The sequence below is a fragment of the Zingiber officinale genome, chromosome 5B (genome assembly GCF_018446385.1).
Source record: "Zingiber officinale cultivar Zhangliang chromosome 5B, Zo_v1.1, whole genome shotgun sequence".
In the NCBI taxonomy this organism is placed as follows: Eukaryota; Viridiplantae; Streptophyta; class Magnoliopsida; order Zingiberales; family Zingiberaceae; genus Zingiber; species Zingiber officinale.
Genome location: NC_055995.1, coordinates 94,805,890 through 94,832,855, shown reverse-complemented (window position 1 = coordinate 94,832,855; position 26,966 = coordinate 94,805,890). Strand labels below are relative to the sequence as shown.

Genomic DNA, 26,966 nt, shown 5'->3' with positions numbered 1-26,966 from the left:
CTGTGGTAGCTAGTCACCAGTCCTACGAGGGTAAAGACCTTGGTCTTACCAGGGCCAAGACCTTGGAATTGGTCACTTGGATTTGTTTAACGACAACCTTGGAAGTCGGGTACTAGCCTTTTTAAAAGTAAAATACTTGTTATCTTTAATATTCTTATAATAAAATGCCTTGGCATTTCTTTGAGCACTTGGTGTGCTGCTGACCCCAATTCTTGAAATTTAGGGATCCTATCAAGACCTTGGTCTTTTCTTACTTATAGCTACTCATAATCCCCTAAAAAGGTTTAATAGAACACATAACTATTCCACTAAAATACATGGCTACTCATGCTTGTTAAAATAGCAAAGAAAACTAACTGTATGCTTCAATTCAAAGAGCTATTAGAAGCAAATGAACACATATATGCATATGTATCAAAATTCGGAACATGATCAAGGACTATCCTGCTCACGACAGCCACAAAAGAAAGAACACTAAACTGCAGCTAAGAAAAAAAATGGAACTTCATGCTTACTGGAATAACCAACAGAATCTGTAAGGGCTAATATAAGCTCACAGTAGTAACCAAGGCTCTAAACAAAAAAAATCTAATAAAATTGTTCTTATTCCTTGTATAGTAAGGAAACTAAATCTGAAATCACATGCTCAGATACCCGGTTGTTCTTGCTAATTACATGCTCAACGAAATTCGTACAACGAGCTTAAGGTAAAGCCGTTCATACTCATTTGGGAAGCAAGAAATTGACTGCATACTCGAAAATACAAGAAGAAACAAGAATCCAAAAGCTACTCCTACTACAGGTGAGAAGCACTTACAATGGTTTCTTAGACTCACAACCGAAAAAGAAAAGGGCTCCTAGGGTATCGAAGATTGCAAGCTTCGACCTCCTCTTCGTGCCCACGGTATCCCCTCGACGAGAGGATCACCACTGCGTGAAGAATCCCTCGGAGAACACCCTCGCCGGCCACCGGAGACGATGCCCTAAACTCTTCTCTGTTTCCGCCCGAGCCGCCGTCGCACGCGAGGAAGAAGAGGTGAGAAGGAATTAGGTCTCGGGATAATACCTAAGTTCTCTTCTTATAACTAGGTATTCTGTTATCTACTTCCATATAAATATATTTCACTCCTTCTTTAATTAGCACAGCCCCCTTGGGCACTTGGCTATCATGCATCGCTTAAGACTTGGTTCGTGTCGGAGGTCGCGGGTTTGAACCTCGGCCGAACCTCTTTATTTTTGAAACTTCTTCCTTTTGGTAAAAATACCAAACGACCTCCAAAAATTACATAAAAATACTCTAAAAATTCCTAAAAATCTCTAGAATATTTCTAAAGCATTTCTAAGTATTAATAAGGACTTTTAGAACTTAAGACAAGGAAATTTTGGGTCGTTATAAATAAGATAGGTGGATTTGAATCAATAGTGTTAAGTTCTGCTTGCGATTCAAATCTAAACCATTAAGAACAGATAAGTTAAATTTGGAATCAATGATGTTAAGTTCTGTCTGTGATTCCTAATTTAACTTCTAAAGAACACAATAGGTTATTTAAGGAAAGGTTCGACACTTGTACAAAATTTTTATACAGTGGAACCGGTACGTTTTCCTAAGACTAACCAACAACCCGGACCATGATATTTATCCGGATCATGTCAAACGTGATCCATTGCGACGGGGATAAAGTCTTATCCCCTCCAGGTGTCGGAATCCTTCCAGGCACCCCAACCAGGGCTATAAATATAGCCCTGGTCCCATAAGCCTAGATAGAATACTTGTAAATGATTTCTTTTATCTAGCTTCGTATTTCTAGTACTTCAATTGATGTAAAGAGACTTCTCCACCTGAAGGAGAAATTAGTGTGCTTTCTACTTCCTTGGATTAACAACCTCCTCGGTTGTAACCAAGTAATTCGTTGTGCCTCTTCCTTTTTAATCAGTCTTATATATTTTATGCAAGTGTTAATTTTGTTAAAATTATAAAAGCTTGAGGAAGGTTTTTCATTTGTCTTTGCAGGGTTATTTACCTCCCTCTAGCCGACCGCCAAGGGTCCTAGCAAAATTGACTAATTAGACTTAAAGAGGAGGTTTAGATTGAAGGTTGAATTTTTAACCTCATGACTTCAATTTTAGAATTTCTTAAAGATTTAGGAACTCCAAATCATTGTTAGTGCATTGATAGTAGTTGGAGTATATATATATATATATATATATGGGTTTTAAATGATTAAAATTATATATATATATATATATATATATATATATATATATATATATATATATATATATATATATATATATATATGGGTTTTAAATGATTAAAATTTGAGATAATAAAATTTATTTAAGAAAATAAATTTATATTAGTGTGAAATTAAGAGGGAAATAGATTTATATGAATTTATAGAATTTACTGATTTTTTTTTTTAATTTTATAGGATCCTTTGTATATGTTATAAGGATAAATAAGATAGAAGGGAAGTTTGTTTTAACAATCATATTTAAACGAGGAAATATTTAATTTTCAAAATTTATATTTTTTTCTTAACCTTATTCTCGTGACACCGCTCTCTCGCGACTCTGCCCTCACCAAGCCGCCCTGTGATGCCTCTATCGTAGACGCCACCATCTCGATGAGTCGTCGCCCTCCCTTCGTGTGGGGGCTAGGTCAGCGTCTGCCGCTGTGGGAGCGTCGGTTTCCCCTTATGATTTTCACCCATGCAGCACCACCATCACATGATGCTTCCTCACTACCATTGCCACGGTTGCTGTGTCAGATAGGAGGACAACGCCAGTTGTTGTGGACCATCGCCAGAGACCTAGGACGCAGCTAGAGCATTAATCTACAACCATCTCAAGCTGACAGACCTCGGGCAGCAGTCCCTGTTGCTGTTGCCTTCGTAGTCCACTGGGAACAACTACTGGAGAAGAAGAAACCCAAGGGTAACAATTCTGCCTTACTTAAGTTTTGTTCAAATTAATCCTATTACCAAGTAAAGTATGGAATTTGAGGTTTGATTTGGGAGATTGTTATTAATGGCGAGGTTGATGGATTAAATTCCCTTCAATTAATTGCAACAGGTTAATCCCACTAGATGTATGAAAAGAATTGGTTGTTGTCTTTGGGTTGAGTAACTCTCTGTTAACGGTGAGGTCGATGAGTTAATCGTCATTCAATGTATCATCACCAGCTAACAGTAGGGTAAGGTTTACTAATGGGTTTGATTAGTTAAAAAACTTGTGATTTAATTGAGTTAATTGTAGATTTATTCGATTTAGAAAAAGGTAAATGGGTAACTAGATTAATGCATCCATAGACCTAAGAACTAAAGGACTAACAAACAAATAGAAAATTGATACGACTAATACCAAAGAATGTGGAAATAAATTATTGTATAAAGTATGTTATTAGCATTAGCTTAGTACTTAAATATCCTTTGTATTTACTTATCTTTAGGGTTTGGGATTCAGATAGAGCCTCGGATTTAAAGTTTACTAGGAAGTCCTACATCTGAGGTGGGTAGTTCCTGCTTATTTTCTTTAGATCTTTGACCTTAATGCATGATTTTGTTATTTACATTGATTGTGTAGTAGTTATTTTACCTTGATATCTATTCTATGTTACTTCTTGACATTGATCTTTTATTGCTTGATCTTATATTTTGATTTATTTTTATTTGTCTGACAGAACGGACGATACCCCCTAGTGACAATATTTTATATATATATATATATAAAGTATAGAAGATATCCGATCCTTTATTGGGTATAAGTATGAGGATGGATATCCGATACCTGATATATGAGTATAGGGACGGAGGATATGGAATTTGACCTGAACTTGACTTATTGCCATCCCTACCTCAGAATCTTCAAGAACCGCCCTCAAATTTTCCATCTAGAACCTTCTTTTATAGCCTTCAAGTCGAGGGTTGATTTTTGTCTATCAGTGGATTGATCATACTCATTATTTGACTGATATATCAAATCCAACCATTTAACCTTACAGAATGACTCTTTCTTGACATGTTTCACCACCATCAGTCAATTGATAAAACTCATCAGTCGAATCTAACAATCAAATCGACTTGCTTATGTTCGGTTCTGGTTGTCATCAATCTATTGATGCAACTCATTAGTGGACTGATGTCATTAGTTGAGTCTAACAACTGAATTGGCTTACTTTTGTTCGATGTCTAAAGCCATTAGTTGACTGATATATGAGTTTATAAACATAGATATCTGAACAAGCTCAATTTTGCAATGGAAATCATCTCGTTATGATATCCGAGTTAAAAGTTATGACTTTCAGAAGTTTGCTCTGTCAGGACTTCATGCTTCGTCACTAAGTGTCCGATCACCCATGACTTAATTAGACCTTCCATCTCATACCAAGTGTCTGGTTTGAAATGACCCATTTGGACTTTCCTCTTGCTAACTCTCCGTTGGACTTTTGATGACCAAATATTCGGTCAACCTTAACACACTTAGGCTTTCCTCTTGCCAACTCTCCATTGGACTTCTGATCATCAAATGTCCAGTCAACCTTGATCCACTTGGATTTTTCTCTTATCAACTTGCCGTTGGACTTCCGATATCATCAATTTGTAAGGATCTAGTGCGCTATCTGCGTCACTTACATCCATCTGCATAACTTATTGCATACACAACGATCGACTTTATAGTCCACCTTGTTACAAGTAACATTTGACAATACCAAAGTACACAACTCCTTATGTAGAGAACCGTAGTGACTTCAAGTCTAAGGACTATTTATACCAATAATCACTATAAGAATGTTTATGACACTCATATAATGATCGATAAAACATCTCATGGAAAGTTAATTCAGTACATATTCTCTAATATATGTCCATGTGTCAACGTGATATTTCATATCCATGACTTATGTGAATAAGTGGTCAATTGACTTACATACTAGTCTCAATGCATTAATATTATCCTTGCATATTAATACTTGATTGGGAATAGTTAAAAGTAGTGTCTATATATATCTACAGGCTCCCGCTATCAATTCAACCAATTGATATATTATAGACTATGTTAGGATCAAAAGGAATTTAGATATCTCTACAATGGCATGATATTGTCCACTTTAGACCTAAACCCTCATGGTTTTGTTCTTGAACTCTACCCAAAAGACCTCATAATAATAGAGATATCTTTCTCTTATAAATTCATGTTCTTTCCCATGTGAGACTATGTTTTTAACCTTATAATTCAACAATCTCCTCTCAAACAAAGGACCACAAGGTCCCCCTCATGTATCGGGTCACTCTTAACTTCCTCGGGGCCTCCCCTTGAGCATCGGGTCATTCTTGACCTGCTCAGGGCTTCCCCTCAAGCATTAGGTCATTGACCTGCTCAGGGCCTCCCCTACTTCGTTCAAGGTTTTACCCACATGGTTCGATCTTGGATCATAGCTCTTGCTCATGCTTCTTCCTGCAGTTAGTCTGGTGAAGAGTGACATCACTCTGATACCACTTATAGGACTATAAATATGCTAGAGGGGGAGAGTGAATAGTAATATTTGGAAATTGAAAATGAATTACACAGCAGAATAATAAAATAAAAGGACTAGAAGGAAAAAGACAATCACACACTAACACAAGTAGTTTTTGTTTAGTTCAGAGCCTTCGACGACTCAATGTGGGACTATATTTGCAACCTTGCAACCCAACAGACTAGAACCTGCTACCCTAGGATGTTATTATACTTATTTATCTAACACAATTCTGAAATAAAATATAATAACCATAACCTTTGTCTTTTATTAATGAAATATGATACAAAATATCCTAAGTCAATCAACTCTTGATTGACTCTTAGGGCTTACACTAACAATCTCCTCATGTCACTAGTGTTAATCACTGAAATATCTAATATTCATTAACCCAGTGTGACTATCATGCTTCCTCTATGAAAAAGTCTTGGTTAAAGGTGTTGGTTGATACTCGGAATATCGTACTGGTTCCCCTGTACAAAAATTTTGTGCAAGTCCTGAACCATTCCTAACAACCTATTGTGTTCTTTAGAAATTAAATTAAGAATTGCAAACAGAACTTACCATTATTGATTCCAAATTTAACTTATCTGTTCTTAGAGGTTTATACTTGGATCGCAAACGATATTTAACATTATTGATCCAAATCCACCCATGTTACAAATTCAATTAAATATTAATTTCAGAGATTGGCTTCCAGGTTAAATATGGCGAGGCACTAGGTTGGCTTCTTGGGTATGAGAGCATCCACCACTTCCTAGACAAAGCCTTTCAATGAAATTTAATATTTAATTTCCTTATAGTAACCCTAGGTTTAACCAAAAGGAACAATCGAATCACAAGATTGAAAAAAAAATAAAAGAACAAAAACTCGAATCACAAATTTGAAACCTAGAATCATATGCCTCTTGTGTTTGGTATTTCAAAATATATACAAAGAAAACTAATATGATGCGGAATAGAATTACTAGTTATACCTTTCTTTGTAAGCAACAACCTCTTGATCTTATATCATATTCCTCTTCTTATCTCGGATGTCGTGTGGGCGACGATCTACCGAGACGAGAACCATCCACGCTTCCTTCTTCTCCAAGCAAGTTTCGGCCACCACAAGAACTCCAAGAGAAGATGAGGTTCGGCCACCACCACCAAACTCCAAGGGATGCTAGAAACAAAGCCTCCTATCTCTCCTTCTTCCTCTAATAAAATCCGAGCACCAACCAAAACCCTTGAGAAGATGATGCCACTGGCCAAGGAAGAAGAATAGGAGATGGAGAGGAAGAGAGGGGCCTACCACCAACCAAGGAAGAGAAACCAAAGAAGATATCTTGTTATGAGGTGAGGCACCTCTACCAACTCTTTTATATTCCTTGGTCTTGGCAAATAAGGAAAGTTTTATTAAAACTTCCTTATTCTCTTTGCCAATGAAAGGAAAGTTTAATAAAATTTCCCTTTTAAACTATATATGGCCGACCACCTTAATCCCTCCAAATAAGGAAAGTTTTAAACACAAAATTAAAACTTCCTAATTTGTTTCCGGAAATTTTTAAATAAAAGTTTCTCTTTTGAAAATTCCTTTCATGGTTGGTCTAAAAAGGAAACTTTTATAAATTAAAATCTCTTTATTAAAACATGTGGATGATTTATAAAAAGGAAAGTTTTCTCTAAAATTAAAATCTTCCTTTCAATCTACAAATAAGGAAAGATATCAAATCTTTTCTTAATCTTTTGTAGAAACTATAAAAGGAAAGATTTAATTTTAAAACTCTCTTTTAAATCATGAGGATGGTTACAAAAAAGGAAAGTTTTATCAAAAATTAAAATCTTCCTTTTTAACTACAAATAAGGAAAGATATCAAACCTTTCACTTAATCTTTTGTAGAAAATTATAAAAGGAAAATTTTAAATTTTAAACTCTCTTTTAAAACCATGGCTTCCACATAAGAAAGATTTAAAAAATAAAAACCTTTTAATTTATTGTGGTCGGCCACATCAAGCTTGGGTTCAAGCTAGGGTCAGCCACCTAATGAAATCAACTCACCTTGGTTTGGCAGGCCCTAGCTTGGGCTCCAAGCTAGGCTTGGCTAGCCATCTTAAGGTGGGTAAGAAGGCGGGTATGAGTGGGTATAATACTTTATAAATAAGAGGCTACGATAGGGACTGAGAGGAGGAATTAGTTTTGGTCTCCCGATGAAATTAAGCTTCTCGTGTTTGCTCTGAACACCCAACTTAATTTCATAAATAATAATTCATACCACTAAAGAATTATTATTGAACTACCGCACCAATCCCAAATTACATTTTGGGCTCCTTCTTATCACGAGTGTGTTAGTATCCTTGTGTTTAAGATATAGAATGTCCACTAATTAAATGAGTTACTGACAACTCACTTAATTAATATCTAGCTCCAAGAGTAGCACCACTCAACCTTATCGTCATGTCGGACTAAGTCCACCTGCAGGGTTTACATGACAATCCTTATGAACTCCTCTTGGGGACATCATCAACCTAGATTACTAGGACACAATTTCATTCTATAATCAACAACGCACCATATAAATAATATCATTTCCCAACTTATCGGGCATATTGATTTATCGAACTAAATCACACCCTTTGATAAATTAAAGAAATGAATATTGAGTATATGTGCTTGTTATTATATCATGATTAAGAGCACACACTTCCATAATAACAAAAGTCTTATTCTTTTATGCAGTCAGTATAAAAAGAACTTATCTTAAATGATCATGCTCAATACACTCAGAGTGTACTTGTGTAATTTTATAGTTAAGATAAACTAATACCAAATTACATTACGACTATTCCAATGGTTTGTTCCTTTCCATCTTAGTCGTGAGCTACTGTTTATAATTTATAAGGAATTGATAACATGATCTTCTGTATGTGACACCACACACCATGTTATCTATAATATAAATTAATTGAATGACTACACTTAGCATATAAATGTAGACATTTGACCAATGCGATTCTTTATTTTAAAATAAATGTTACAAAAGCTAGGCTTTTAGTATACACTCTAACAAAAGGATCTGCAATATTAGCATCGGTCGATACTCTATATAGTCTCATATCTCTCCTATCGACGATCTCTCAAATGAGATGGAACTATCATAGTATCTAATACCCAGCACCACCCTTTAAGTAAAATACATATCCTGACTGCTATCTAGAATCATTCTTGTTAGTTTGGAAGCTAGCATTGGTGTAACCCTTTACAGCAAGTTCTTCATCGCCTCTAAAGATAAAGAAATAATCTTGAGTTCTTCTTAAGTACTTAATAATATTCTTGACAGCTGCCCAGTGACCTTCAATTGGGTTTGATAGGTATCTGCTCATCATGCTTAATGCACACAAGATATCAGGGTGAGTACAAAAGTGTACATGATAGACCTTATAGCAGATGCATAAGAAATCTGATCCATGTGGTTTCTTTCTTTCTTAGAAGAGGGACGTTGAGTCTTTGAAAGACTTACACTATATGACATCAGCAGGAATCCCTTCTTGGAATTCTGCATGACGAAATGATTAAACACCTTATCAATATATGTACTCTGACTTAGACCAAGCAATCTCTTAGATCTATCTCTATAGATCTTGATGCCTAAGATGTAGGCTGCTTCACCTAAGTCCTTCATTGAGAAATAATTCTCAAGCTATGTCTTCACAAACTGCAGTGTAGGGATATCATTTTCAATGAAAAGTATGCCATCTACATACAATTTGAGAAAGATGACTGTACTCCCACAAACCTTCTTGTAGACACAAGGTTTATCTTCATTCTTGATGAAACCAAATGCTTTGATCGCATCATTAAATCGAAGATTCCAGCTTCTAGAAGCTTGCTTCAATCCATAAATAGATATTTGCAACTTACACACCTTTCCAGCATGTTTTGGATCTACAAAACTCTCAGGTTATGTCATATACACATCTTCGAATAGATTTTCATTAAGAAATGTAGTTTTGACGTTCATTTGCCAGATCTCATAATTATAGTAAGCTGTAATAGCAAGCATGATCCGAATAGACTTGAGTATCGCAACTGGTGAACATGTTTCATCATAGTCTATACTATGAATCTGCTTAAATCCTTTAGTCACCAATTTACCTTTATAGCTATGCATATGACCATCCATGTCAATCGTCACTTTAAAGACCCACTTACACCCAATGGGGTTGATCCCTTCAGGTGGATCAGTCAAGGTCCATGCTTGGTTAGTATACATGGATTTCATTTCGGATCTCATGGCCTCTAGTCATTTCTCAGAATCTGGGCCTTGTATAACTTCCTAATAAGATGTAGGCTCGTTGAGACCAACAAGCACTACATCACTGTGATTAGATAAGAGAAAAGAATATCTCTCAGGTTGACGACGGGGTCCTATCAGATTTGCATAGAGCATGTTCTATTTGAACAAATTATTTCTCCACAACTTCTTGTTGTGTAATAAAATTATGATCCACAACATCTTGTGGTACCTATTCAATTTCTATTAAAGCTTCGGTGCTACTTTGTGTATTTTGAATTTCTTCAAGATCAACTTTACTTCCACTAGTTTTTCTAGGAATAAATTATCTTTCTAAAAAGACATCATTTTTAGCAACAAACACTTTGCCTTATGTGAGATTATAAAAGTAATATTCCTTTGTTTCCTTGGGATATCTTATAAAATAACACTTATTCGATTTGGGTCCTAGTTTATCTGAGGCTTGTTGTCGAATGTAAGACTCACATCCCTAAATCTTTATGAAAGACATCTTAGAACTCTTCCTAATCCATATCGTATATATGATGTCTATATGACTACCTTAGATGGAACACGGTTAAGTGCGAAAGTAGCTTACACTAGAGCATATCTCCATAAGAAAGTGTGAAGATTTGTCTGACTCGTCATTGATTGTACCATATCTAATAAAGTACGCCTTTCTGATACACCATTCCACTGTGGTGTTCCAGGTGGAGTGAGTTGAGATATGATCCCACACTCAATGAGATGATCATGAAACTCTTGGCTAAGGTATTCCCTACCTCAATCTAATCAAAGCATCTTAATATACTTATCAAGTTGGTTTTGTACTTTATTCTTAAATTCTTTGAACTTTTCAAAGGATTTTGACTTATGTCTCGTCAGATACACGTAGTCGTACCCATTGATATCATCAGTAAAAGTAATGAAGTAATGATAACCTCCTCTAGCTGCTACTTTGAAGGGGCTACAAACATCAGTATGTATGAGTCCTAACAAATCATTAGCTCTTTCATTATGTCCACTAAATGGAGTCTTAGTCATCTTGCTTTGAAGACAAAATTCACATGCCTCATATAATTCAAAATCAAATGATTTCAAGTGTCTATCCTTATGGAGTAGTCATATGCGACTCTCATTTATGTGATCTAAGCGACAATGCCAGAGATATGTTTAGTTTAAATCATTAGATTTAAACTATTTGGTATTTATGTTATACATTGAATTTTCAAAATCTAAAACATAGAGTCTATTCACAAGATGAGCACTAAAATAAAACCTTTTATTAAAATAAATAGAACAACATTTGTCCTTTATTATAAATGAAAAACATTTCCTGTCCAAACAAAAAATAGAGATAATGTTCTTAATTAAGACAGACACATAGCAACACTCTTCTAGTTCTAAAATAAGCCCACTAGGTAAAGATAAGGAATATGTTCATACAGCTATAGCGACAACTCTTGTGTCATTGCCTACTCGTATGTCTACTTCACCCTTTGTCAATGATCTACTCATTCGAAGACCTTGCACATTCGTACAAATGTGAGATGCACAGCCGATATCTAATACTCATGAAGAAGAAATAAATAGATTGACTTCTATAATATATATACATGAGATAGAAGTCTCACTTTTCTTTCTTTTAACTTCCTCTAGGTACAATTTGTAGTTCCTCTTCCTGTGATCAGTCTCATCACAATGGAAGCAGGTTCCTTTCTTAGCCATCCCACCTTTGGGTTTCAATATATGAGACTTGCCCTTGCTTTTGGCTTGGGTCTTACCCTTACCTTTGGGCTTCCATTTGCCTTTTCCCTTTTGCACCATCAAAATGGTACTAGGCTTTGCCTTCTCAAGATTGATTCAACAGTTCTCAACATGCTTAACATCTTAGGTAATGACTTGTCAATTTCATTTATGTTGTAATTTATGACAAATTGACTATAGCTCTCAGGTAATGACTGCAGAGCAAGATTTGTTGCCAATTATTAGCCCAAAGGAAATCTCAATCTTTCAATGTTCTCAACATACCCAATCATTTTAAGTACATGAGTTCATACGGGACTTCCTTCCGGCATCTTGCATTAAAATATAGCTTTGGATATATCAGACCTCTCATGCCTTGCCTGCCTCTAATACAATTATTTAAGATGTGCAACCATATTGTGAGAATCCATGTTCTCATATTGCTTCAAAACTCAGAGTTTATGGTAGCAAGCATAAGACATAACACATCTAATGCATCATCTTGATGCTTTTTATAAGCATCTTTATCCGCACGAGTAGTAGTGGTGATGGGTGGTTTAGGAATAACTTACTCTAGGACGTACAATTTTCTTTCTTACTTGAGGACAATTCTTAAGTTTCTGTACTAGTTCAGGAAATTAGCTTCATTGAACTTGTGCTTATCAAACACAGATCATAGAGAGAGGGTATTCGATGTATTAGAAAAACTAACTAGATCCTATTTAGAAGATCCATGTGAAGGAAACCATATGTTGGGGTTGCAAGGTTGCAAACATAACCCCACATTGAAAATGCATGGGAAAAATCATGGGTTTATAAGAGAAAAGATATCTCTATTTGCATGAGGCCTTTTGGGTAGAGCCCAAAAGAAAAGCCATGAGGGCCTAGGCCCAAAGTGGACAATATAATGTCGTTGTGGAGATATCTAAATTCTTTTCGATCCAACACCATATACTAGTTGTGATGAGAGAGTTATACCTTTATTGCGTAAACATGAACTCTCGACAACAACTTTGTCTTCGGTGGATCTCAACACGATCAAGTGGCTGCGCCTCTACGGTATCCACATAAATACGTTTCATCCGTCGCATGAACACGACTTCGGAGAAGAACTACCTTCTTGTGCTAGCAAGCAAGAGAGGTTAGACCAAGCATGAAGAAGGAGAAAGAAGAAAGAGAAGCTCAAGAGTCACATTTTTCATCTGTTACAAAATTCAATCAAACAAAAACTATTGATATTCATCCAATGAATACTAAGAGTGTTTTTGTCTCCTTGTCTTCCTTTTAATGGGTTAGATTATTATATTAGATTAACCGTTAACCCAATAAGTCATTAAACCAATAAATCTAATCATTTCATAATTGGCTCTTAGGGCTAAGACTAATACAATTATCCAGTCAATCTTGAACATCTTACTAATATATTAATTAAACATCGAAATTCAAACTCGAGTTAACTCGAGCTTGATCAACCTGGTTAATCTGGACCTGAGATCGATTACACCAACATATATGACCTTTAACCAATCAAATTAAAGATTGTTCAGAGATCTACGATTGATTATAAGTAAAACTCATAACAACCCATTTTTAAGTCTAAAAATATCATTTAAAATTTTTTCAAAGGTAAATAATTTTATCATTATTTTAGGATTATTTTATCTACCTTCTATTATTCTATTGAATCAACAGGGTTCAGAGATTATTTTCGGTATTCTAAAATCAATGAGATCAATAGCTTTCGCTGCATCATAGGTCCCGCAGGATAGTCCACGTGGACAATATTTCCCGTCAGTGATATAAGGTTCGATCACGATAAGGGAAGGGTCTTCTTTTGGCACGCAGAGACTAGTCTTCTTCTTCATCTCTATAGCCACTCACATATCTTTCTCTCTCGCGCCATCGCGAGCTCCGCCTTTCATCTCTGTGTTAATTTGGTCGTCAGATAGGTCACATTGGTGCCCGTTGATGCCTGCAATCTCACAGAAAGAATAGATTAATTTGATCGAGGGATTAGACCGGCCGTTGTAGCTCAGAGGAGAGAAGAAGCGGGGCGGTCTGAGCAGACGGTAGGAGCGCCATAAAAAATCGTATAATTTTATTCAAAAATCTTAACAATGATTTTGCGCACAAAGATTATGATTATACAATGTCATCGGCCTCAATCTTCACTTGAATCTCAATTCTCATCCTAATAGAAAATGACCATTTAAAAATAAAACAAAATCTGAGATAATTCAGTGCATGATCTTTTGGGTAGATCATTCAACATCAAGCATATTGTTTATGTATAACAAATATCATGAGATTCTTACAATATAATTAATAACACAAGGGATCAGACGACATTAATTAACAATATTTTTGGCTATCGCGGGAGTCAACACTATATTTGTTTTTTCATTATAATAACTGCACGAATAGTTTACATCTTCAGATTTACGATTGGCCACAATAAATTGAGCCTTAAATATGCGTTAAATGAGCAGCATTCATGACCAAATAAAGCTGTATTGAAAATTTAAAATGATTATTCATGTTTGATTTTTTTTTATGAATTTGAATTTGAATTTGATTCAAGTTTAATTTAAATTTGATTCAAGTTTAACTTGAATTTGGTTCATAGATATATATAAAAGAATTCTATTGTTCATAAGTAAATAAATTTTATTTGTAGATATTACACATGAACAAGTCACGATCTTTTTTACTATAAGGAATATTAATGAATTAAATGCGTGTTTAATCTTATTTATTTAATTTAATGAATTATTTAAATTTATTTATTTAATTGACTTATGTATATTGAACTAATGAAATAATTTTTTATCTTAAAAATATTTGATTTATTTACAATTCTATAATAAAAATGATTAATCAGGCCAGGTAATATTAAATCTGGGATGATCGGTAAATCGAGGAAGTGCATATAAAGATACATCTTGAAAGTAAAATTTTTTAGGTCCGCTACAATCCTACAACAAAGCAACTACAGTGAAATTGATTACTCCCGAGTTATGATGTAATGACAGGGTATCCATGCAAACTCCCAAGTACCCATAATTCGACTTCTAGTTACGCTGCAATGCAAATGTATTTTATATTGAGATGACAAACCTGAGTTGATTACCCTAGGGCTATGGTGTAGCAGCAGGGCACATGATTCGACTTTTAGCTATGGTGCATTGCAATGTATTTTCTATTGGGATGACAAACTTGACATATTGTGTTGTTGAGTCGTCCATTGTAAGTACTTCTGAATTGACTTAGATGACTAATGAAAAATATTCATGGAATCAGACCGATCTTCCCTAGGATAAAAAAATCACAGTGAACTAATTAATAGAAGAATAAAGAGATATTATTTCATCCAATCTAATAGAAAAAATATTTTCATAGTAAAAAAAAGGCAAATATCTAAACTTCCATTTTAAAAGATGAAAATTATAGCAAAAGATGATTACTCTCATTCTAGACGCTCCTTACAATCTGTCTAAAAAAAATGACGAATCAGGTGATATCTAACCTGGGATGACCAACCTAGCCCCACGTAAGTTTCCCACTGACCGCTAGGGTAAATTGGGAAGTACTCATGACGAGCGGCCAGAAGCCCATCATCCAGGGATGTAGCCACGTTGTGAGGAGGGGGTCCGACGACCCCCTCTAGAATAAAAAAAAAATTAATAGTATATATTTGAAAAACCCTCACCGCTATTGTTCATCATAAGAAATTAAAATTTATCACGTATTTGGAAAGCCCTTGACCTAAGCTATCTATTAATACCACTTTTATGAGTAAATATCATAATTTAGAATGTTAAATATTAAATTATATATATATATATATATAATAATAATAATAATAATAATAACTAGTGATCGTGTACACGCGTTGCGTGTGTAATATAATACATTGAAATCACATTCACATTGACCCTTTATAATGAAATTATATTAATTAAAGTATTTTAGCATTAAAATACTAAAGTAGAGTCATTAGGGTAAAGTACCGCACTGTTGAAAATCTGAATTATTTGGGTCTTTGAAAATCTGAATTGTTTGGATTTTCGAGTGTCACCCTTACGACTTCCCTATGAAAAAATTAATTTAATCTAATATTATACTTATCTTAGTAAAAAACTAAGAAAAGTATATTTTTTAATATTATTGACCTTAAATATTTATAGAAGCTGCTTTGATCATAATGTTGTCAATTCTAAGATATGGGACTAAAGAGAACTATATTTTTTTATATAAAACAACCAGAGAAAATTAATGATGAGAAAAATTCATAATAATATGCCGCAGCTGAGTCTCGAACTCTAGATCACTGATTGTTTCGCTTGTGGAATTACTAATAAACTTTGGAATTATTTTTAGTGTGAATAGAAAAAAGGATATTAACGTAAATTCATTTTAGGCTTCACCAAAGTTAGTTAGTAAAGGGGGGAGATTTTTAATAAAATAGTAAGATAATAATAATAATAATAAAATGGATAAATTAAATGTATAACATAAAATGAGGGTGCTAAATTAAAATTGGATTGAGTTCGAACTAAATCCAACTGGTAGGTGCGGAGATAATGATTATGCTGGTCCAAACTGAGATTAATTTGTAGTTGAATTTAATCAAATTATGACCGAATCAAATTTAAAGTTTAAAAAAGTTTGATTTGTTTAAAATGAATTGATACGGTGCATGATAGTGGGGTCGGACAGCGGACGTGGTCAGAAGTCAAGCCCTCGGGGTGGTCAGAAGTCAAGCCCGCGTGACAGTCAGAAGTCAAGCTCACGTGGTGGTCAAAAGTCAGGCCTACGTGGTGGTCAAGAGTCTGGCCTACATGGAGGTCAAGAATCCAGCTTACGTGGAGATCAAAGGGTCAGATTACAAGATGGTCCTGGTCAGGCACAAGTGGCAGTCCGAGGTTAGACCTACGCGTCAAGTAGGAACTCAGAAGCAAGGATACAGGTCAGGACTTATAACCTTGCGGCACAAAACACAGGGACCAAAACGTACAGGTCGATATGTGCAAACCAAGGATACAGGTCAGGACTTATAACCTTGCGACATAGAACACAGGGACCGAAACGTACAGGTCGGGATGTACAAACCAAGGATACATGCCAGGACTTATAGCCTTGCAGCACAGAACACAGGGACCGAAATGTACAGGTCAGGATTTATAGCCTTGCGGCACAAAACACAGGGACCGAAATGTACAGGTCGGGATGTGCAAACCAAGGATACATGTCAGCACTTATAGCCTTGCAACACAGAACACAAGGACCGAAACGTACAGGTCGAGATGTGCAAACCAAGGATACAGGTCAGGATTTATAGTTTTGTGGTACAGAACACAGGGACCGAAACGTACAGGTCGGGATGTGTAAACCAAGGATACAGGTCAGGATTTATAGCCTTATGGCACGGGATACCTGGATCAAAGCGTGCAGGTCGGGAGGTGCAAGCTAAGGATACAGGTCAGGACTTTTGGCACAAAACACAGGAACCAAAACGTGCAGGTCAAGATGGGCTAGCTAAGGATACAGGTCAGGATTTCTGACATAGGACACATGGATTAAGGTGTACAGGTCGGGACAGACAGGATCGAACGGAGGCGTACAGGTCGGAACAGATGGAATCGGGCTAAGACGTACAAGTTGGGACAGGCGGAATCAGACTAAGGCGTACAGGTTGGGACAGACGGAATCGGACGGAGGCATACAGGTCGGGACGCAGGATAAGCAAAACCAAACCAAGGCACACAGGTCACGATACAAGGTAGGGCAGGTCAGGAGTTCACAAGACAGGACACGCAGGACAGGGCTGGGTGTACAGATATGGATTTGTGAAGCGGCAAACGCAGGTTAGGAAATATAGGTACCCAGTCCAGGGTTAATAGATCGAGGCAAGCATACATTACACGACAAACAAGTCAGGGAATCGTAACAACCTGTCAGGGAATAATCACTGTCTGCCAGAGAATATGCTAACGGTATGGTGGTCACCACCCGCTGATTCCTTCCTAGACTTATAAGGGGACACCACGTGTCATTCACCGCTAGACAAAACCTGACATCCGACATTCCTTGACACCCGTCAGACTCCAGAAGCACCCATTACAGTATAAAAAGGAAAGCTTTGTCCCTTAGGTAGGTACGCTCACTTGTCATTTCACTCTCGTCTTTTACTTTTCGTCCTTTCACTGTGCTTCTGGGGAAAAAGTACCTGATTTAAGCATCGGAGGGCCTGATCCAGGGATTTTTTTCCATGGTTCTTGGTCTCTAACGTAGAAGCGGCTTGTCTGAGTGTGCGCATGGCCTTCGTGTCATCATCTGCATCATCACCCCCCGTCATCCGCGCATGTAAGCCCTCCCGGCAGGTGCCAGATCGACCCGGTTTTGCAACGACTTTCCGTCAACCTCGGCGACAACGCGTCCCGCATTTGTTCGACTCAGCTTCCGGACGGAATCATGAATTATGTTATTTTTTGAAAAAAAAAAACTCTCTTTCATTTTTCTCTCCCATTTTTTCCATGCACACTGCAATCTTATCGTGTTATGCGCCATGATTGTGTCTTTGTTCATGCCTCTTTTTTATTTTTTCCTTCTTTTCCTTCTCTTCTCCAATGATAGTAAATTTGTAGTTTTTTTTCCTTTTCACTTCCTAAGTACAAGAGCTTTTTTTTCTTTCCCTTTCTCTCCTCTAGTAAGCAAGAAACGTAGCATCAGCTACTACCCTCTTTTTTCACTTCTCATGTTTTCTAGGGTTTTATTTGCACTACAAGAATAACATTGTTTTGCTTTGCATTTCTCTTTTTGTGTCGTTGCTGAGCTCATCACGATAGTCGAGGCTGTTAACGAATTATCTTTTTTTCTATATTTTTTCTCAAAAGTAATGATCTTCCTTTTATTTTTTCAAACGAGTAACCTTTTACAAGCAGCTCTTTTTTCACTTTGTTCGATCACAACAACAATAAGAAGAGTAAGTTATTTCTTTCTTTTCTATTCTATTAATCGAAGGAAGAAAAGAGAATTGTAAAATATAAATTTTATTTTATTAAATTGTTAATTATAATGATTATTTATATTGGAATGGAGTTTTGATACGTAGAATGTTAAATATTATGAGAAAATGATATTACAAATGATTTTTTGACTTAGAATTATAGAATCCACGGATCATTATTTCAACTAGAACTCATAACTAACATCGAAAATTTTGAATTTAAATTCATTTTTAACATTTTAAATTTAAAATTTAAATTGAGAAAATTGACCTATACTAATATTTGGAATTTTTAAAAATCGCACCATACTTACGCCATTGCCAACCTCTCATTATTGTACGTTCAATTTGGAAGAAATTTTTTTACAAATGCATTATTATTAGAAATCAAACTGTAAATAATTAGTAAATAACTGGATGATAATTTAATATCCTCCTGTCCCATCATTACTGGGGCAACGTATCCTCGTGAGGGCAGGTAAATGGAAAAAAGCAAAGGATGGAGCTTGAGGAGGAGCCCTCTGATATACATCATTAATTGATGATGTTGCCGCTCGTTTAATTTGCTTCAGAAATCGGAGGAATCGCGAAATAGATTGCGGGTCAATGAAGCTGCCCGCCACGCTTCTTTTACAATCATCGTGTTGGCAATCTGCCGCTAGAATCATTAGAAATGGTCGATTTTTAGAAAGCAAAAAAAAAAAAAAAAAAACAGATAGGAGAAAATTTCGCTTTTACCAGATTAATTCTTCTGCAAGCTTTCGCTGATTCAATCGTTATAAACAACAGTGCGTCGATCGATTCGATACAGTTGGATCGATCAGGCATCATGAAGCTCACAGTCTTCCTCTTAGTATTGCTCTTCTTGCAGCAGCAATCGGAAGCTCAGAGCAGCTGCGGAGACGGAGTTTCTTTCTCCGGCGGCCGGAGCTACGGCTCCTGCGCTCGGCTTCCGTACCTCGATGCCACTCTGTTCTGGAGCTACCACCCTTCGAACGGCACCCTCGACGTCGCCTACCGGGCGCCGCAGAGCGCCAATGGATGGGTGTCGTGGGCCATCAACCCCACCGGCCGCGGCATGGTAGGCGCCAACTCCTTCCTCGCCTACCCGGACGCCGCCACCGGCTCAGCCACAGTGATCACCACCCAGCTCCGCACCTACGACGTCACGCCGAGCGACATCAGGGACGAGGAGCTGACCTTCGCGGTCTACCGCAGGGAGGCAGAGTACTCCGGCGCCGACGGGTACTACACCATCTACGCGTCGGTAGAGCTGCCGGGGAACAGGACGACGCAGAACACGGTGTGGCAGGAGGCGACGACGTTCGCCGGCGGAGTCCCCTACGGCCACCCGTTGGATCACGATCACTTGTCGTCCTTAGCGAGCTTGGATTTCCTCACCGGCGAGTTGGCGTGATCACCATTCACCATTGATCAATTTTATTTACTAAAATAAAATGTCGTCAAAAAATAAAACAAAAGAAAATAAAAGATCTCTTTTTTAATCTTCTATTTAATATGTGTAACTCCCTTTAATTTATTTCAAAAATAAATTTCTTTTAGTAATTTATTAATTAAGGTCTTTTATATCAAATAGAAATTCAGAGGCAGAATAAACAATTTTAATCATAAAATTGGCATATCGTTAAGCGGCATTAGTTCGCATTTCGCCGATTAAGAAGATCAACCCAGTTTTGGACCAATCAAAACGCAGGGTAGTTTCGGGTCCATGTGAAATAGCCGCATTTTGATGACCCCTGACCCTCGTGCTGCCTGCAATTGCAAAATACCCTACGGCAGCGACGTGGACGAAGAGGCGGCGACCGAGAACGAGGGAGGAGCCACCATGGCCTTGTGCTCCTGCTTCGGGCCTTCCAAGGCCGAGAGGAGGGCGGCTGACCTCGCCGAGTCTCAGGACGCCCGTGCCAAAGCCGCCGAGGCAGCTCAGAGGAGGCAAATCCCCCGATCCCCTTTCCTTCAATTTTATATCTTCTCTTTATCGGTCTCTAGGACGAACAATCTCTAATTCCCGATGCGAATTAAGATCTTACCTGTTTGACTTTGACCCGATGTGATCTTACTTTTTCATTTTTTGAATCGTCTTCTTCCGAATTTTTGCTATGGCGTTTCTATATTCGATCAGGAGTAACATGGAGGTAAACCGCAGGCAGGAACAATTTGACAAATCGGCTGCCGGAAGAGCGGCGAAAGCACAGATGGCAGCAGCAGCAAAGCAATCCAGCGAGTCGAGCAAAGGGGAACCGGTCCTCAAGGTATTTTGGTTTGCATTTCATGCGTCAATTGCCTGATTTCTCTTTCTTTAGAATATTTTGCCTAACTGAAATTGGGTTCTCTTGTCATGGTTACAGTGGCAGATGGGATGACTTGTAAATTCTTGTGGATTCTCAGAGTGGATGCTGTAAGTTCTTAGTTGTTCTTAGTTTATACAATGACATGACGTTAGAACCAATATATCTGTTTCCTGTTGCTTCAAGAATCTATCTCAATAAAGTAACATGATTCAAGATTAATTGATTATACAGTAGGTAGCAAACAATCCTTGTTTCAGTTGAGTGATAGGACTAATAAGATTGCATCATTATTCCATTTTTTTCTCTTCTCATAACTGTTTTTCATGGCATTGTTTGATGAATTCCTTCATTTTTTTTTGTAAGTCTATGTTTAATCACAGGAATTTTCAAGTACACTTGAAGTTATTATAAGAAGGTTCTTTAAATTTTTGGTATATCTAAGGTTTATGATATACAGTAAAGCTTTTGTAGTCAAATTTTTTTGAGAAGTGCCCAATTCATTGGTATCTAAAACCAATATCAACATTGGTGAAGAAAAACATGGTAACAACTATGATAAATCAGTATTGACTGCATGGAGCATGAGGATTATCAAGGTTTCAGTTCTTCATGGTCATTATCATCTTGTTCCTTACCTTTGGTGAGATTGCTACTTTGCTAGTCTGACCTTGTTTACCATGATCAATCTCTTTGTCTAACTAACCTCTCTAGCATTTGGGTTATCAACTTCCATGAAAAAGAAAGAAGAATTCAGACTTATCTTAGAATGTTAACTTTGAATCTCCTTTAGTGTAGATGGATCTCCCCCTCTAACTTGTTCCTGAAAAGCTACTTTGACCTCCTCTTAGTCCTTATATTCTCCAACTAAATGGTTGAAACCTTCATGTGCTGATCCAGTATTTTTCTGCCTGATCCATTTGACAAGAAAACTCCACATAGGATTGTAATGATAGTAAACAGGAAGCATCCTTTTGAACAGATTTTGCATTCTCCACTATGAATACACACCCTACTTCATCCATCTTCTGCTGATTTCACTATACCTTTCAATTTGGCACTTTTATTTTCTCTGGGTTTAGAAATTTTGCTCTTCCATTTTGCCATCGAAATTTTCTGTAGGTGCACCTAGAATTTTCCAAAAAGGAACACAAAATACTTACAATATCATGTCAGTAGCATTCTGGTTGTGATGATATGCCATCAAGGACAGAGCCACGTTCAAGCTTACCTGGGCTATAGCCTCAGATCCGATGGTGATAAAAAAGGGAGAAACTCAGATTTACCATGGGAGAAAGAAAAAAGCCATGAGAGAAAGAGGAAGTAGCCTGCGGTGACGGTGTCGGCATTGATACTCGTAGCCCACAGCTCGGGATCAGTCCGGGTAGATCACTCCAGCTGGTTCTGCCATTGTATGCCATAGCTTTAGATTGTTCCATGAGAAGGAGCAACTATGAAAATGATGGAAAGAAGATGAAACTAACACAGAACAAAGGTCCATTCTGTTACGGCTTGGAATATTTGTAACCTTTTGAATAGATGACTCTTAGCTAAAACATGACTCGTACAAAAAAAGTAACAATTAAAAGATCATAAATCACAATAAATGCACCTCAATGTACCTCACTGCGCTTGAAATATTGTTTGAACATGATCATCATACTTCTGTGTTTCATGTGCAGGCCTTCAAAATCATCTCTTCTACACTGACCTTTCATTTCGAAGAATGGATCAGCTCGCAGCAGAAAATTTTAACAGTGCAAGTAGTCAATGTATCGACGAATAATTTTGTGTGCATTTGACTGTTTATGTCCTTATCGTCCTTCGAGGTTCCTTTAGCAGCAAACTTGTTTATATCCTACGTTTGAAGAATGTATTGCTGAGGAATAAAAATAAAAGGTAATTGTCCTGGAGAGGCCTTGAAGTCAGTTATTGCTATAGCAATGCTCTTGTTTCGGCAATTTATCAAATGACGTACGCAGAATAAGAAATTTATCAAAAGGTGCATCATAATTTTGTATTTATCAATGGGCGTAGTTAAGTGATGTGTAATTCCTATTTTAATCCTCCTGTCATCATCCCCTCTTCAGTCTTGATTTCCCAGGCATCCGAACAATAATTTGAAGCAATTTGATTTAAAAATAAATATGCGATCATTTTTCTCCTTTCCTTTGTCAACTCGTGCATGTCTGGGTGTTGTTCGTAATTCTTCTATTGCAGCTCCAATTTTGTAGCGAAATCATCCCAGTAGTGAAATCTTACGTAATGTCTTCGTGTCTCTCTCAAGTAGCATCAAGCATACAAACCTAAAAATCCACAGTGTTTGTGAGGCTTCGGTGAAGGATTTTAGGGTTTTCGTCAATAATCTCCTTTCATAATGACGCAAAGAAGTGGATCGGGTGTATCATCCTCTCCACTTCAAATATCTGTAAAGGTATCACCTTAAACTCTTTGATTTTAAAACTCTGTGATTTTGAAAAACTCAACGAGTATGAATAAAAAATTTAAAATTTTATAAATTGTAGGGTTCAGTTGATGTTAGACATAAACTGCATTGGAACAGTGTTTTAGGTCACTTTAAAAGTTTTTTTCAAATATCCACAAAGAAAGGAAGACATCATGGATATGCTATTTTACATGACCGACCCATAACATTGATCAAACAGTCACCCTTTAGTATATTTTTGGACATACAAGATATGCAACATATCCGTAGTATATTGGTCAATATATTTTAAAATTGGAATTCAAGTACTCAAACCTTTAGATTCTCAGGTACAATTTATAATTTTGTAATTTATTCACGAAGTAGTTGTATAGTAAAATAAAATATTTTGCAAAGGTGAATAATTTAGTCAATTAATGGCACTGATAGTGGAGTCTTATGGCAAACGAGGGCCTGATACGATATCACCTGATACGATATCATATTAGGCAAACGTTAGGCCTGATACGATATCGTATTAGGCCTAATGTGGGCTTGACACGATATCATATCATACCCACGGTGTGCCCAATACTTATGTATATGTTCGTAGATGTCAACTAATCATTTAACTTGGTCAGGTGTTCCGGTTGCCTTCACAAGAAGAGATGTTTCATTGCTACTTGGTATTGCAAACCGAGGAGCTTCGATTCCGATCAATTCAAATAAAGCATCCGGTGAACTCTTTCTAACATACTTCTCAAATAAAAAAGAAGCTACTAGATCAAAAATTGAGGAGTTGCTTAAATTTTATGGCAATCGCGTTGAAGGAGAAGATGATGTTTTATTATTTTGTAAATTCTATATTTTGTATATATTGGTTTGTCTTATTTTCTTCTTGTAACAACCCAAATTTCCTCATTTGGAGTCCTAATAGTGCTTAAAATTATTTAGAAATGCTTTAGAAATATTCTAGAGATTTTTAGAGTATTTTTATGTAATTTTTGGAGTTCGTTTGGTATTTTTACCAAAAGAAACAAGTTGTAAAAAAATAAAGAAATTAAGCCGAGGTTCGAACCGGAGACCTCCGGTTAAGCAAAGCCTTAAGTTGTCTCGGCTGACCAGGAACCCAGCAGGGCCATGCTAATCAAATAAGGGACGAAATTAATTTAAGTAGTAGTTAAGTAGTAGTAGTTAAACAGAAAATAATTGGGAATAAAAAGGTTCGGCTGAGGATTCGAACCCACGAGCTCCAGCCCGATCCAAACCTTAAGCGAATCTGGCTGACCAAATGCCCAAGCGGGCGTTGCTAATTAAGGAAAGAGCGGAAAATATTTATATGGTAGTAGATAACAAGAATATCGAGGTATTAAGAGAGGAATTGGGTTAATCTTCCGTGACCTAATTTCTTCTTCCCTTCTTGTGCGTCGGCGTTTTTCTTCTCGGACGAAACCACAGCAGGAGGTTAGGGATCGTCTCCAGCGACCGGCCAAGCTGTTCTCCAAGGGGTTTTCTTCACTATCACAATCCCCTCGTCGAGGAGATTTCGTGGACACGAAGAGGAGCCGAGATCTTCACTCCTTCGAAACCCTAGAAGCGTTTGAGCCATTCTCTTCGGCTGTGAGTTCAAGAACACGATGTAAGCGTTTCTCACCTACAGTAAGAGTGGTTTTCAAATTTCGGTTTCATTCTGTGTTTTCGGTAGAGTTTGTGGATTTTAAATTTCCTGTCATGAATCTCAAAAGAGAACAAAGGAAGGTAAATTGTATTTTCGGTTGAAGCATGCTTGAAGGATTTCGTTGCCATATGAAAACCCTAGGATCTGCTGCTATAAGAATATGTGTTTTATTAAATTCATTAGGTGTTTATGAGTAGCTATAATAAAGAGAGACCAAGGTTTGTTTCCTCTTTGCATTGCTGCTGTGGTATGCTCGGATTTTCTTTCAGACTTTGTAATTGGTTTTTTTGTTTACAGAAAGTGAGTTTAGTTTCCATTTTTCAGAAAGTGAGTTGGATTCTATTCTGTTTGTGATCTTAATGTGCAAGTCAAGTTGTGCCGTGAAAGGGGCACAAGTAGCTTCTATTCGGAATTTTTCCTATGTAATCTGGTCAAATTTGGCTATTAGACAATTAACATGAGAAAGTGTACAGAATGTTGATTAAGCTTATAGTGCAGAATTTTGATTAAGCTTATAGTGCAGAATTTTGATTAAGTTTGTAGGCAGATTTGATTAAGCTTATAGTGCAGATTTCTTAGAGCTTAAAATGCAGATTCCTTTAGAACAGATTTCTTTAAAGTTTATAGTGCAGATTTTAAAATTTTCTAGCATTACAGTCTTTGATAGTTTAGCATTGCAATGTTTGATTTGTTTAGCATTGCAGCATTTTATTAGCATAGTATGCAGATTTTTGGTTTAAGCATTCCGATGTTAGAAGTTGTTTAAACATTTCAGTTTTTAAGGAAGCATTCTTTTATTAGAAGTATTAACAAGTTTAAGCAAGATAAAGAAAAGAAAGAAAAAGGCCAAGGCCTTAAGTAGATCCCAAAGTCAAGACTTTAGGGATTTTGGCACACAAGATGCTTGCTAAAATGTCAAGACATTTAAAGAAGAAGTAATAAAAGATAACAAGTATTTTATTTTTAAGAGGTTAGTACCCGACTTCCAAGGTTGTCATTAAACAAATCCAGGTGTCCAATTCCAAGGTTGTCATTAAACAAATCCAGGTGTCCAATTCCAAGGTCTTGGCCCTGGTAGACCAAGGTCTGCTCTTTTAGGATTGGTGGCTCGCTACCCTAACCTATTAGGGAACGCCCATAAGATGGTACTACGCCTGGGCCCAAGAGAAGTTGATTATTATTTTGAAGTATTAAAGTATAAGTTTTAAACAAGTGAAATAAAAGAATAAGTTTTAAACAAGTGAAATAAAAGAACAAGTTTAGAACAAATAAAATAAGTTTCACTTTGTTTTAAAATCAGCAAGTTTAGTTTTCTTTTATGCTAGCATGTTATTTAGATTAGCTTACTGTTATTTGCTAGTAGGTGAGCATGAGCAGCTTTACATGTTTAGCATTTCAGTTTGTTATTATTCCTTTACTATTAGATGAGCATGAGTAGTTTTCAGTAAGCATCCAGTTAGTTTATGTTATAGATATATGTACATGCATATCGAGATTTTGTGAGTTAGATAGCGCTTACTAAGCAATTTTGTTTATAGATTGCATTTCCTCTTACTGCAGATAAAGGAAAGGAAAAGCTATAGTCAAGGAAGGCGACAAGGAGGTGCGGATGGATGTGTGATGCCTGGACTATAGAAGCCTTGGGACTTAGTTTAAGAATTTGTTTAGATTAATTCTTTATTTAGGTTGATAAGAAAATTTTGGAGTAAGAAGTTGTATGTCATTATGTTTCCGCTATTCATTACTTGCATGATCTGATTTATTAAACTGCGTGGATGGTGTTATTTTGCTTATATTGTCACCGGTACAGGGGAGATGCTGCCGAAAATTTTTCGGTAGGAAATTCTCTAGGGGCGTGACAAATTTAAGTGTTGCTAATATTAGCATAAGTAACACTAGTGAGTAGAGTTAAAAGTTAAGTAACGGGCACCTTAGAGAGTAGTAAGGAAGGTGAGTCGTTACACTTCTAGTACATATAAGGTCCCGTTATGTCTTATAAATATAGTA

At 36.6% G+C, this 26,966-nt stretch overlaps 2 protein-coding genes across 3 annotated transcripts; both read left to right on the top strand.

Moving 5' to 3' along the window:
• Positions 1-19,268: 19,268 nt before the first annotated feature.
• LOC121987647 (cytochrome b561 and DOMON domain-containing protein At5g48750-like) lies at positions 19,269-20,072 on the top strand. The gene has a single exon (XM_042541384.1). It carries the CDS (start codon positions 19,377-19,379, stop codon positions 19,962-19,964), a length of 588 nt encoding a protein of 195 aa, XP_042397318.1. The 5' UTR covers positions 19,269-19,376; the 3' UTR covers positions 19,965-20,072.
• A 183-nt stretch (positions 20,073-20,255) lies between these two features.
• On the top strand, positions 20,256-22,784 carry LOC121985052. Of its 2 annotated transcripts, none has more exons than XM_042538300.1 (4): positions 20,256-20,500; positions 20,691-20,820; positions 20,917-20,966; positions 22,539-22,784. In XM_042538300.1, the coding sequence occupies exons 1-3, from the start codon at positions 20,298-20,300 to the stop codon at positions 20,929-20,931; spliced, it is 348 nt and encodes a 115-aa protein (XP_042394234.1). In that variant the 5' UTR covers positions 20,256-20,297; the 3' UTR covers positions 20,932-20,966; positions 22,539-22,784. The 2 variants fall into 2 exon arrangements, with proteins under 2 accessions (XP_042394234.1, XP_042394236.1); XM_042538302.1 differs by having other exon boundaries at positions 20,266-20,500; positions 20,715-20,820.
• The last annotated feature ends 4,182 nt before the right edge of the window (positions 22,785-26,966 follow it).

What these genes read in the sequence shown, in the direction of transcription:
- LOC121987647 (XM_042541384.1), top strand. Translation starts at nt 19,377, where the DNA reads ATGAAGCTCACAGTCTTCCTCTTAGTATTGCTCTTCTTGCAGCAGCAA.
- LOC121985052 (XM_042538300.1), top strand. Translation starts at nt 20,298, where the DNA reads ATGACCCCTGACCCTCGTGCTGCCTGCAATTGCAAAATACCCTACGGC. An exon ending in GCCGAGGCAGCTCAGAGGAG is followed by an intron (nt 20,501 to 20,690) that starts GCAAATCCCCCG and finishes ATATTCGATCAG; the next exon opens with GAGTAACATGGAGGTAAACC.